This window comes from Cetorhinus maximus, chromosome 10 (genome assembly GCF_964194155.1).
Source record: "Cetorhinus maximus chromosome 10, sCetMax3.hap1.1, whole genome shotgun sequence".
In the NCBI taxonomy this organism is placed as follows: domain Eukaryota; kingdom Metazoa; phylum Chordata; class Chondrichthyes; order Lamniformes; family Cetorhinidae; genus Cetorhinus; species Cetorhinus maximus.
The window spans coordinates 27093966-27108388 of NC_135888.1; the positions used below are offsets into that span (position 1 = coordinate 27093966).

At 45.8% G+C, this 14423-nt stretch overlaps 1 protein-coding gene across 2 annotated transcripts in view; it reads right to left on the reverse strand.

Moving 5' to 3' along the window:
• Positions 1 to 601: 601 nt before the first annotated feature.
• dipk1b (divergent protein kinase domain 1B) overlaps positions 602 to 14423 on the reverse strand; it is a 154227-nt gene continuing 140405 nt past the window's right edge. For both annotated transcript variants that reach the window (XM_078550266.1, XM_078550265.1), the window contains 2 exons: positions 3597 to 3773; positions 602 to 1646 (listed from right to left, as the gene is read on the reverse strand). In XM_078550266.1, the coding sequence (XP_078406392.1) occupies positions 834 to 1646; positions 3597 to 3773 (990 nt within the window). In that variant the 3' untranslated portion in view covers positions 602 to 833. The remainder of the gene's footprint in view (positions 1647 to 3596; positions 3774 to 14423) is intronic.

Sequence of the window (14423 nt, forward strand, 5' to 3'; positions counted from 1 at the left end):
GTCCAGGCTGGCAGGCCCCGGCAAGGGGAGCGAGTGGGTGGAGGGTGAGGAGGGGTGGTCGGGATTGACAGGCCAGGGCAGGAGGGTAAAGTGGGAGGATGACCTTGGGTGGGGAGGGGGCCCTTAAAGTAGGTCACCAGCCCACACAGTTAAAGCTTCAATCCTTCACACATGGCGTGAGCCTCTACCATCATGGGTAAAATACACACGGTGGCAAAATAAGGCCCTTGTCCACTTAAAAGGCTCAATTGGCCCCAAGTTGGCAGGCCACACAGCAACTCTCCCGCCGCATGTATAATTGTGGAGGGGGCAGACCAGGTCGGTAGGCAGTAGTCAAGGTGCCCACTGGATTTTACGTGCCTCTGTGCCTTCAAACTTACTGATGATTAAGTCAAATTCAGCCCAAAATTCCAGTTGAGGCTGAACTAGTGTTTTATAAAGGTTCATCATAACCTCCTTGCTTTACTGGAGAGTCAGGGAGGTGCTGAGTTTCTTGGTGGATGAGGTTCTGCTCAATGGCTGCGACTGCAACAGAGTAAGACATGAGAGGGACTGTTCTCCCAGCCCAACAAAATGTGACAAGCAAATGGAGAAGAATGTTCCTTGTATATATGATTGCCATATTTCACCTTTAATAATGTCTTCATCCTTTGAATTATATTAGGCTTATGGTTTGACATGGCATCTACAGATTATTTTAAATTGTCTAGTCCTACAATTGCTTGCCTAGAACTTTACTTGAAGTTGTTGACACAGTAGTTACTAATTCATAAATTACAATAGAGAAAAATCTCCAGATACAACACAATTATGTTTAGAGAATCTCTGACCCTTTATGAATATTTGGAGTTTGAAATCTTTTTCCAAAGTAGGGTTTTGATGTTGTTTAATAGCAATGAATGATGTACCTCCATCTGGCTTGCCAATCCATTCAATGTCATGCAGGTCTGTAGGTGTTTCTGTAATTCATCTCTGAAATCGCTGGGTGCCCCATACAGCAGATACTCCCGTAATAAGCCACAAATCTTGGCCAGATTTGGTTGTATCAGTTCAGTATTGCATTGCTTCACCAATTTGTCACAGGTTGCTGTGCAATCTTTCCCATGTGTGCAGTCTGTGTTGTGTTCACAATGACGTCCTTTATAGAATCCTTTAAGAGTCATTTCTGTCACCACCTTCCTTAAGTTAACCATTTTAAAATCATATTTCTCATTGTAACCAATGTTACCTGGGTCTGTGTCGCAGATGTAAAAGCTGCCATAAGTGCCATGAAAAATCTCCTCCACGAATTCCAAGAGGCCAATGGTGATTTCTGCTCGCCGAGGCCATGCAGGAGAAAACCATTGGTTCAGGCTCTTGTGCACTATTGAAGGCAAAACTGCTTGAAGGAAACGTGGCACCTTGATGCTGTAAAGTGAGTGGTATGGAATCTTCTCAGTGATGTACAGGTCTCCACAGTAGCCCAGCAATTGCGCTGTGTGTTCCTTTTCATGCAGAGAAACAATCAGTAAGAACTCATTGAGCTGAAGCAAGGCCCAGATAGACTTTGCTTCGGCTAAGGAGACCTTGTTGTCCTGGTTGATATCTGCCATGCTGATTATTCTGTTGACAAGGTTCCCAAGGGATTGCTGATCTCCAAGACTAGACTGAAAAAAGTGAGAGCATTGTGAGTGACGGCAATGCTGGAATCCTGAATATACTCCCAGGGTCACAATGGCAGAGCTGTGAGGACAGAGTTGGGGGAATCTGCTAAACAAAGTAATGACGGAAATTTGGTGAGTGTGGGAATGTATTGGTAGAGAATAGGTGAGAAGTACAGATTGTGCATTGTTATCAAACTGAAATTTAACCTTGCTTTCTTATTTTTAAGACTTTACGTTAAAACTGCAAGCCAGTTAACAGTTAACCAGCTGTAAATGGGTGTCTGACGAGGTGTTAGTTATTGTGGCTAGCATTTGTGCCTTTCTAAAGGTTAGAAGGCTATCTGCTAATGCACAGAGCTGGGTGAATCTGCTAAGTGAGTAGTAATGGGAGTTCAGTGAGTTTGGGAATTTGGTGCAGAGGGGAAAGGAGGTGAAAATTTATTTAAATATCCACATCAGTAAATATATAAGAAATCAGAGTAATTAATCAGATATAAAAGGATAACATTAACATTAATGAAGTAAAGGATACTAAAATTAAAAGGATCAAATTACATTAAGCAAAATTCTGGTATAAATAAATAATAAATATGAGTAAGTGGATACTAGACTGATAACATGTATATAACAAAAGTAAAAATACTTTAAACAAATGATGGGACAGCTAAGACCTATTGCCTGCAATTTTTGTAGTGTGTGTGAACTCCAGGATGTTTCATTAGTTCTGAATAACACGAGTGCAGGAGAAGTCTCCAGTTGCTCAAGCTTAAGGATCTTGATGAGTGAATGAGTCAGTGCAGGCCTTAAGGGAGGCTGAGAATTTCCTGGAGACCACTTTCCAGGAAGTGGTCACCACGCATCTGCAGAGAATTTAGGTGGAGAGTAAGTGGTGGCCAATGGACAGGGAGGGCAGGAAAGCCCTGGGTGGTGATACCTCGGAGAAGCGCAGTTTAGGGCACGTGGGGCATGACTGCACAAGATGGTAAAGTGTAGAAATGTAGTGATCATAGGGGATTAGGTAGTGAGAACTATAGACAGGAGTATAGTGAATCTCACTTGGTGTTTGTGTTATCTGCCTGCTGCCAGGGTAAAGACATCACAGAGAGGGTGCAGATGATTTCGAAATAGGGACGGGGGAGGGGAGCAGCCAAAAATCATGGCCCACGTGGCAACCAATGACATAGGAAGGAAAAGGCTGAGGTCCTATAGTCAGCATTTCTGGATCTAGGGAGGAAGTTAGAAAGATAGTAATCTCCGGATTACTCCCAGTGCCATGCACTAGTGAATATTGAAATATTAGAACAAAACATCTTAACGAGTGGCTGGTGAAATAGTGCAGGAGGGAGAGCTACAGGTTACTGGGGCATTGGAACAGTTCTGGGTCAAGGTGAACAAATTGCACCTCAATAAATTTAATTCTTTTATGAAGTAGCAGAGAGGGTTCATGTGGTGCATATGAACTTTCAAAAATCATTTGACAAAGTACCACATATTAAATTTGTTAGCAAAATTAAAGCCCATGGGATGAAAGGGACAGTGGCCGCATGACTATGAAATTTGACTAAGGGACAGAAAGCAGAGAGTAGTGGTGAACTGTTGTTTTTTAGACTGGAGTGGGAATACAGTGGTGTTCCCCAAGGTCCGGCATTAGGACCATTGCTCTTTTTGATATATAGTAATGACCCCAACTTGGGTATACAGGGCAGAATTTCAAAGTGTGCAGATGGCACAAAACTTGGAAATTAGCGAACAAAAAGATGAAAAGTCACAGACTTCAGGAGGACATAGTGTATTATGGATTGGTTCACCTGTGAATGGTCTTTTTTATTTAATCATTTTCTAATTGTTCATCCTGTTTCCAGAGGATTGATGCAATGCATTGATTGGCTTGGGTAATTTTAAAATGCAAACAATATGTCTGATAGATATGTGAGGAAATTCTCTTGGACCAACCTTCAGGAATGTTAGCAACATCTCCTTGAACTCGTCCATTGAGGTCCCTCTAGTTGGTTTGTCAAAAAGCATCAGATCCTTCTGAGGTAACGTCTCAGGATTTAGATCTGCTCTGAAGGCTCCTTCTATACCACACTTGATAATGACTTCCTTATCCCTCCAGACTCCCCCATAAACCTGTGGGGGTGAAACATGACAATGTGACACAATGACCTGTATTGGCTTAACCCTCCTTCTTTTCTCTTGAGCTCCCACTTTTGCATTTGCTCATTACCATAGAGTCTTGAAGTGTATGTGAGTCTGGTACAATCTGTATTGAATCACAGAAACAGAAACTTAACAGTGCAGGAGGCCATTCAGCACATTGAGTCTGCACTGGCTCTCTGAAAGAGCATTCTACCTAGTCCCACTCCCCTGCCTTACCCCTCTAACCTTGCACATTCTCTCTTTTCAGGTAGCAATCCAATTCCCATTTGGATACCTCGATCAAACCTGCCTCCACCACCCTCTCAGGAAGTTCATTCCAGACTCCAAGCACCCTCTGGGTGAAAAAATCTTTCCTTGCATAACATTTACTCCTTTTGCCAATTATTTTGAATCTGTGCCCTCTAGTTCTTGATGCTCTCTTGAGTGCGTACAGTTTGTCACTATTTACCCTGTCCATATCCCTCAGGATCTTGAATACCTCTATCAAATCTCCTCTCAGCCTTCTTTTCTCCGAGAAAAACAGGCCCAGCCTCTCCAATCTATCCTCATAGGTACAGTTCTTTATCCTGGGAATCATTCTTGTCAACCTTCACATCGTTCCTCAAGTATGGCACCCAGAACTGGATGCAGTACTCCAGATGAGGCCTAACTGGTGTCTTATACAAGTTCAACATGACCTCCTTACTCTTGTACTCATTAATAAAGCCTAAAATACTATATGCTTTATCAACTGCTCTCTCAACATGTCCTGCCATCTTCAATGATTTATGTACATATACACAGAGGTCCCTCCATTCCTGCACCTCCTTTAGAGTTTCTCCCTTTAGTTCATACTGTCTCTCCATATTCTTCCTGCCAAAATGAATGACCTCACACTTCTCTGCATTGAACTTCATACTGCAGGGATTAGTGCTTGGGCCCCAGCTATACACAATATATATCAATGATTTAGATGAGGAAACCAAATGTAACATTTCCAAGTTTGCTGACAACATGAAACTTGGTGGGAATGCGAGCGGTGAGGAGGGTGTTAAAAGGGTTCAAGATGATTTAGACAGGTTGAGTGGGCAAATACATAGCAGATGAAGTATAATGTGGATAAGCGTGAAGCTATCCACTTCAGTAGGAAAAACAGAATGGCAGAGTATTATTTAAATCGTGACACATTGGGAAGTGTTGATATACAAAGGGACCTGGGTGTCCTTGTACACCAATCACTGAAAGCAAGCATGCAGGTGTAGCAAGCAGTTAAGGAGGTAAATGGTATGTTGGCCTTCATTGCAAGAGGACTTGAGGGGCAAGGATGTCTTACCAAGGCACTGTACAGCTGCAGTGAGACCACACCTGGAGTATTGTGTGCAGTTTTGGTCTCCTTACCTAAGAAAGGATATACTTGCCATAGAGGAAGGGCAGCAAAGGTTCACCAGACTGATTCCTGGGATGGCAGGATTGTCAAATGAGGAGAGATTGGGTCAACTAGGCCTGTATACACTGGAGTTTAGAAGAATGAGAGGAGATGTCATTGAAATGTATAAAATTCTGACAGGAGGTGAAACATAACGTGACACAATGACCTATATTGGCCAATTTGCTTAACCCTCTTTCTTTTCTCTTGAGCTCCCACTTTTGCATTTACCATAGGGTCCATGAAGTGATTGTGAGCCTGGTACGGAGTAAATAAGATTAGGGAGTTACAGGCACAGATTGCCATGTGGAAATATGATGTTGTGGCAATAAAAGAGACCTGGCTCAAAGAAGGGCAGAACTGGGTGTTAAATATTCCCGGGTACAAGGTGTTCAGAAGAGGCAGGAGAGGAGGAAGGGTGGCAGCATTGGTTAAGGAGAGCATTGCAGTGCTGGAGAAAGAGGATGTCCCAGAGGGTTCAAGGACAAAATCAATTTGGCTGGAGCTAAGGAACTAAAAGGCTGCAATTACATTGCTTGGTGTAGTCTACAGACCGCCAAATAGTGAGAAGGCCATAGAAGTACAAATCTGCAGGGAAATTAGAGAGAGATGCAAGCATTATAGAGTAGTTATGATGGGGGACTTCAATTACCCAAATGTAGACTGGGACAGTGGTAATGTAAAGGGCGGAGAGGGGCAAAAGTTCCTAGATTGTGTTCAGGAGAATTTTCTACAGCAGGATGTGTCCAATCCAACAAGAAAAGACACACTGTTGGACCTGGTTCTTGGAAATGAGGTAGGCCAAGCATCAGTGGGGAAGCATTTAGGAGACAGTGATCATTGTATTGTACGTTTTAGGATGATAATAAAAAAGGACAATAGGCAATCCAGAGTAAGAATAATTAACTGGACGAGAGCCGACTTCGGTGGGGCAAGAACAGAGCTGGGCCAGATAGACTGGAATGACAGATTGGCAGGAAAAACTTAGCTGAACAATGGGCTACCTTCAAAAAAGAATTGGTTCGGGCACAGTCAAGGTATATTACTTCGAAGGGGAAAGGTAGGGCAAACAAATTCAGAGCTCCCTGGATGAAAAAGGAGATTGAAATTAAGACAAATAAGAAAAAGTGTGCTTATGACAGGTGTCAGGTAGAAAATACAGTTGAGAACCAAGAGGAATACAGAAGGTTCAGAGGGGAGGTGTAAAAGCATATTAGAGAAGCGAAGAGGGATTATGAGAAAAGACTGGCAGCCAACAAAAAGTGGAATCCCAAAGTCTTCTATAACTATATAAATAGTAAAAAGATGGTAAAATGAGTAGGGCCGATTAGAGACGTAAAAGGGAATTTACATGTGGACGAAGGGGCCATGGCTGAGGTATTAAATGAATATTTTGCATCCCTCCTTACCAAGGAGGTAGATGCTACCCAGGCCATGGTGACAGACGAGTAAAGTCTGTCACTAGAAGGGTTCAAAATTGATAAGGAGGAAGTGTTGAATAGACTGTCAATACTTAAAAGTTGACAAGGCACGAGGACCGGATGAGATGCATCCAAGGATATTGAAGGAAGTGAGAGTCGAAATTGCAGGGGCACTGACTATAATCTTTCAGTCTTCCCTAGACTAAGGGGTGGTGCCAGAGGACTGGAGAATTGCAAACATTATGCCCTTGTTCAAAGAAGGTTGTAAGGATAAGCCCAGCAATTACAGGCCAGTCAGTTTAACTTCCGTGGTGAGCAAGATTCTAGAAACAATTATTTGGGATAGAATTAGTCGTTACATGGAAAAATATGGGTTGATAAGGAAGAGCCAGCATGGATATCTAAAGGGGAAATCATGTTTAACTAACTTTCTGGAGTTTTTTGAAGAGGTAACAGAAAAGATCGATGAGGGTAATGCTGTTGATCTGGTGCACATGGACTTTGAAAAGGCATTTGACACAATACCACACAATCGACTAGTGAGAAAAGTTATTGTTCATGGAATAAAAGGGACAGTAGCAATGTGGGTACAAAATTGGCTGAAAAATAGGAAGCAGAGAGTAATGGTCAAGGGATAATTTTCAGGCTGGAGGTAGGTTTGTAGTGGAGTTCCCCAGGGGTCGATATTGGGACCCTTGCTGTTCCTGAGATATATTAATGATATAGATCTTGGTGTGCAGGGGACAATTTCAAAGTTTGCGGATGATACGAAGCTTGGAAGTATTGTGAACTGCGAGGACAGTGTAGAACATCAGAAGGACATAGACAAGTTGGTGAAGTGGGCAGATAGGTGGCAGATGAAGTTCAATGCAGAAAGTGTGAGATGATGCATTTTGGCAGGAAGAACACGGACAGACAATATAAAATAAGGGGTGAAATTCTAAAGTGGGTGCAGGAGCAGAAAGACTTGAGTGTATATGTGCATAGATCATTGAAGGTGGCAGGACAGGTGGAGAGAGCAATTAACAAAGCATATAGTATCCTGGGCTTTATTAATGTGGGCATTGAGTACAAGAACAAGGAGGTTATGCTGAATTTATATAAGACACTCGTTAGATCTCAGCTGGTGTATTGTGTACAGTTCTGGGCACCATATTATAGGAAGGATGTGAACACATTGGAGAGAGTGCAGAAGAGGTTTACAAGAATGGTTCCAGAAATGAAAAACTTCAGCTATGAGGATAGATTGCAGAGGTTGGGGCTGTTCTCCTTGGAGAGAAGAAGGATGAAAGGAGATTTGATCCTGATGTTCAAAATCATGAGGGAGCTGGACAGAGTAGATAAGGAGAAGCTGTTCCCACTCAAAAGGATCAAGAACGAGTGGGCACAGATTTAAAGTGATTTGCAAAAGAAGCAAATGTGACATGAGAAAAAACTTTTTCATACAATGAGTGGTTCAGGTCTGGAATGCACTGCCTGGAAGTGTGTTGGAGGCATTCAGGAGGGCATTAGATGATTATTTGAATAGAAACAATGTGCAAGGACACAGGGAAAAGGCAGGGCAATGACATTAGGCCATAATACTCATTTGGAGAGCCTGTGCAGACATGATGGGCCGAATGGCCTCCTTCTGTGCCGTTAAGATTCTGGGTGAACAGACTGGATGTGTTCTCTGGCTGGGGGGTGTCTAGAACAAGGGTTCACAGTCTCAGGATACGGGGCAGGCCATTTAAGACTGAGATGAGGAGAAACTTCTTCACTCAGAGGGTGGTGAACCTGTGGAATTCTCTACCACAGACAGCTGTGGAGGCCAAGTCACTGAACATATTTAAGAAGGAAATACAGAGATTTCTGAACTCTAAAGGCGCCAAGGGATATGGAAAGAGTACGGGAGTACGGCATTGAGATAGAGAATCAGCCATGATCATATTGAATGGCGGAGCAGGCTCGGAATGACCTACCTCTGCTCCTATTTTGTATATTTCTATACCACTTGTCTGTCCAATCCACCACATGTCTACGTCCTTTTGAAGTTCAAGACTATCCACATCACAGTTGACAATGTTTCCGGTCTTCATGTTATCTGCAAATTTTGAAATCGTGCTCTGAACACCACAGTCTAGGTCATTAATGTATATCAGGAAGAGTACGGGTCCCAACAATGACTCGTGGGGGACTCCACTACAAACCTTACTCCAATCTAAAAAACATCCATTAATCACTATTCTTTGTTTCATATCACTCAGCTTCTTATCCAAGTTCCCACTCTCCCTTTTATTCCATGAGCTACAATTCTGCTCACAAGCCTGTTGTGTGGCACGGTATCAAATGCTTTTTTAAAATCCATATATACATCAACAGCGTTACCCTTATCAACCCTCTGTTACAATCGGATTAGTTTTGATTTCTCAATGCCGGCTAATGTGATCAGAGGAATTACTGGACGCTGAAAAGACCAAAGTTCATCCCGTTCACCTATCATCCTGGTATTCACATGATACAATGATAATGAGTTATTGACCAACCACAGCAATCAATCTCTATCTATGAGTCTACAACTAAGCCAGACAGGAAGTGAGGAAAACCCTCCGAGAGGGAGACCTTTGGTAGCCATAGGTCCAAAGTCACCTGTCCTCACAAGCATGTCTCAAATTACTCACATGCTGTATCCCAAAATGTTATTTTCTGAAATATGTATGCAAGTAATCTATAATGAGTCAAATTAATGAAACAATAAATAATTTTTGAACATTAATGATAGCAACATGGCAGGTATGATCTAATATGATCCTGTATTTCTCAAGACATCAGGACGTATTAGGAGAGGGAATTGGACAAGCGCAGCTAGAGATGCATCATGAATGACCATGAATAACCATAGCTCTGTGAGCATCTTAATGAAAGTAACATTTGAGTCACACAAGGGCCAGGTAGAGGGAGGCAGTGGCATAGTGGTAATGTCACTGAACTATTGCTCTGGGGTCCCAGGTTCAAATCCCACCACAGCAACTGGTGGTATTTAAATTCAATTAATAAAATCTGGAAATAAAAGCTAATCTCAGTCATGGTGACCATGAAACCATCATTGGCTGGGATTTTCCAGCCATCTTGGCGTTGGGTGTCATGGCGGGCAGAGGGGGGACAATACGGCAAGAAGGCCAGAAATTGGTTTCATGTTGGTGTGAAAGCACAGCAGGATTATCTGATGGTGTCTGCCATGGTGGAATGCGAATCCCACTGGAGACCGGCATGAACTTGATCTACATCATAGAGTCATCGAGGTCTACAGAAAAAGGCCTTTCAGCCCATTGAGTCTGCACTGGTCACACTATTCTAGTAGACAGACTATTTTAATCCCATTTTCCAGCACTAGATGGAAAATAGCCTTGTATGCCATGGCATCGCAAGTGCACATCCAAATATTTCTTAAATGTTATGAGGGTATCTGTCTCTACCACCCTTTCAGGCAGTGAGTTCCAGATTCCCACCACCCTCTGGGTGAAAAAATTTGTCCTCACATCCCCTCTAAACCTTCTGCCCCTTACCTTAAATCTATGCCCCCTGGTTATTGATCCCGCCACCAAGGGGAAAAGTTCCTCCCTGTCTACCCTATCTATGTGAGATGCTAAGTAAGGCCCGACCGGAATTGTCTCCCACGGCAGATTTACCGTTACGCCGGTGGGAAAACACGTTGGCCCAGAACATGTTTGGATAAGTGAGACGTGCGTAAGTTGGAACTTATCGTTAGGGCCTTGCTCACATCGTGGACGTCCAAAGAGCAGAAGATGCTGGAGCCCGACAGCTACTGGACCCTGGAGGAACACGTGCATTGCAAGCTGGGTAGATCCTTATGGCCACGGCTCCACCGCGAAGCAGCTCACGGAAGGTGGGAGGTCTCCTTTGATGCCTCGGGTCTGCTTCAGAACATCACGGTCTTGGCCATGGGCTGCTACGGATGATCGGCAAGGGGGTGGAGAGAGGAATGTCTTGGTGTGACTGGGAGAGGAAGGTGTACCGGGAGGTGGTGAGGTTTGGTGGGGAGTGGGGGGGGAATGAAGGTGTTTGTGGGGGGGGGGGGGGGGGGAAAGGGGTTGGAAAGGAAGAACAGGGAGTATGGGGGGGAGTAGGTTGGGAGGGGGGAGGAGGAAGTGCCAGAGGAGGAGGTTGGGAAGGGAGGAGGAGGAGGGTGTGACAGGGGAGAATGCGGCAAGTGCGAAGGTAGATGTAAAGGGGAAGGAAGGTATAATGGAGGGAAGAGGGTGTCTGGGGGGGGAGGAGGGAGTAAGGGGGGAGGAAGAATAAGGGGGAGGATGAAGTAAGGGGTGTGGGATGTCCAGGTGAATGTGCACGGGAGGGGTCTGTGGAGTCAATGACTGCCTCCAGGGGAGTGAACTGAGGGTGGGTGTGGTAGGAGGGAATGATGAGTATGAGACGGGACAGAGGGAGCCGGAAGAGTGCGAGTGTGAGACTGGTAGAAGGGATGGGGAGGGTTGTTGGTGGGGACTCTGAGGCAGATACGGAATCTGGGGGTGGGAATGACGAGGTCGGGGAGGTCAATGTGGATGGGGGTGCGATTCTCAGGAAGGTAGGATATCGAGATGCCCCGTTTCCCTCTTGCATTGCTACTGCAGGAACTCACCCATGGCTCCCGCAATGGAGTACAGGTCTGTGTGCATCTCCGCATTCTGCGTGACCAGGGTCTCCATGGCATCCGCCATCCTTCCCATGGAGACCTCCATGCACGTACATGTGGGCACCACTTCATCAGAAAGCAGGCAGACGCACTCCTTGACGCGCGTGCCACTCTGAGGCCTTCCAACAGTTCTGCGTGATGTTCCCCTGCTTTCTGTTGACTCTCCACGATGAGTTGATCAGACCTCACAGATGCCTCTTCCCCAGCAATCCTCCCAAATGCTGGGGAGCTTGGCAGAACCTGCCTCCTCCTGCTGCAAACACGTGTCTGTGTGGTGACCACCAGATTGTGAACCCGAGTCCCACTAGGTCCCACCGAGGTGTGTGTCTCTGCACTGGTGCAGGGTGTGGGTAAGCGCTGCGACGGGTCTTCCAGGCTGCGTATTTCCAGCTCTTCTCCTTGGTTGGAGGTGAGGACCTGGATGGAGCTTAGAGACTGGCTGAGCTGAGGGCGTTGGTCGATTGGCAGAGCTCCCTGTGAACCAAGGTAGAGATAATTAGTGCAAGGCAGCAGAGTCAAAAGCAGGAGAGAGAGCGCTCACAGTTTTGTTGAGAGAGGGATGATGTGGTGCAGGATCCTCACTTGGGTGTTCACCGCTGACCTCACCGTTGCCACAGGCACGGTCCACGTCCTCACCAGTCAGTGCAATGCCACCCTCCTCAAAGTGAGTGAGGGGCCTAATGTTGGCCACGCCACCCCCGGTCTAGGACATCTCCCTGCTGATGTGAACAGGATGTGAACACACTGGAGAGAGTACAGAAGAGGTTCACAAAAATGGTTACAGGAATGAGAAACTTAAGCTATGAGGAAAGATTGGAGAAGTTGGGACTGTTTTCCTTGGAGAGGAGAAGGCTGAGAGGAGACTTGAAAGAAGTTTTCAAAATCATGAGGGGGCTGGACAGAGTAGATAGGGAGAAGCCATTTCCACTCATAAAAGGATCAAGGACGAGAGGACACAGATTTAAAGTGATTTGCAAAAGAAGCAAATGTGACATGAGAAAAAACTTTTTCACACGAGTGGTTCGGGCTTGGAATGTCCTGCCTGGAAGTGTGGTGGAGGCAGGTTCAATCAAGGCATTCAAGAGGGTATTGGATGATTATTTGAATAGAAACAATGTGCAGGGGTACAGGGAAAAGGCAGGACAATAGCACTAGGTCATAATGCTCATTGGAGAGCCGGTGCAGACATGATGGGCTGAATGGCCTCCTTCTGTGCCGTTAAAATTCTGTGATTCTGCATCTCCTGCATGAAAACAGATGGAGAGACTGTCAGCAGGACACATGGCACTGTGTGGAATGTTTGTGTGGTGAGCGGAGCCATGGATGGGATCAGGACATGAGCTCGAGAGGATATATGCCTGATGGAGATGTGAGGGTGAGTGAGAGAGCTAGTGGTGTTGTCCCTTGAAGCGCGAGATCCCTGTGGATGTTCCATGGGTTTGTGAACGTGTGTGTTGAGAATGATGAGGTGGCTGACTGACTCTGGCGGAACAGGTGTGAGCATTCATCCTCTTCCTGCACTGGATGGCTGACGTCCTCTCTGCTGCAATGGCACTAACCACCGCTGCCACCACCTCCCAGGCCGGATTGGTGACTCTGGACTTCCTGCGTCCAGAGAGGGGGTAGAGGACGTCACGGCGGCCTTCCACTGTGTCCAGCAGGCTCCCCAGAGAGACATCGCTAAATGTGGGGGCTGCCGTCTTCCTTGCTTTTGGGGCCACCTGTTGCCTGGAGCAGTCCTGGTCTGAAGACACGAAGTAGGCTGCGCTCTGGTGGGCTTTAAATATGGCACCCAGAGCGAGGAAGCACTGAGGTGACGGCATGTCGGGCAAATCCGAGCCTGCACACCAGCGATCCGGAGTGTTTCCGGTGAATGCATTATTAATGAGGTGGGATGTGTCAGGAATGGGACGATATGGCGTGAAAACCCACCATTGTGGCCAGGGGGTAAGACAACTTTTTTTATGCCCGTTACTGCATTTAGCGCAAATTTGGGATGATCCCACCCATGAATTGTCATAAAACCCCATCTGGTTCACTAATGTCCTTTAGTGAGGGAAATCTGCCGCCTTACTTCCAGACCCACAGAAATGCAGTTGACTCTTAAATGCACTCTGAAATTGCCTAGCAAGCCACTCAGTTGTATCAAACCACTACGAAGTCTATAAGGAATTAAACCAGATGGATCACCCGGCCTCGACCTAGGCACCGGAAATGACAATAGCAATCGCAGCCCTGTTGACCCTGCAATGTCCCCCTTATGAACATCTGGGGGCTAGTGCCAAAATTGGGAGAGCTGTCTCACAGGCTAGTCAAGTAACAGCCTGACGTAGTCATCCTCACGGAATCATACCTTACAGATAAAGTCCCAGACTCCACCATCACCATCCCTGGGTATGTCCTGTCCCACTAGCAGGACAGACCCAGCAGAGGTGGTGGCACAGTGGTATACAGTCGGGAGGGAGCTGCCCTGGGAGTCCTCAACATTGACTCTGGACCCCATGAAGTCTCATGGCTTCAGGTCAAACATGGGCTGATTATCACATACTATCCCCGATGAATCCGTAATCCTCCATGTTGAACACCACTTGGAAGAAGTACTGAAGATGGCTAGGGCACAGAATGTACTTTGGGTGGAGGATTTCAATGCCCATCACCAAGAGGTGGCACCACGATTAACTAAGCTGGCCGAGTCCTGAAGCACTGACATGCTAGACTGGGTGTGAGGCAGGCGGTGAGGGAACTAACAACAGGGGAAAACCTACTTGACCTCGTCCTCGCCAATCTACTTGTCACAGATGCATTTGTTTATGACAGTATTGGCAGGGGTGACCACCGCACAGTCCTTGTGGAGACTAAGTCCGGTCCTCCATAGTGTTGTATGGCACTACCACTGTGCTAAACAAGATAAATTTTGAACAGATCTAGCAACTCAAAACTGGGCATCCATGAGACATTGTAGGCCATCAGCAGCAGCAGAATTGTACTTGACCACAATCTGTAACCTCATGGCCCGACATATCCCCCACTCTACCATTACCATCAGGCCAGGGGATCAACCCTGGTTCAATGAAGAGTGCAGGAGGACATGCCAGGAGCAG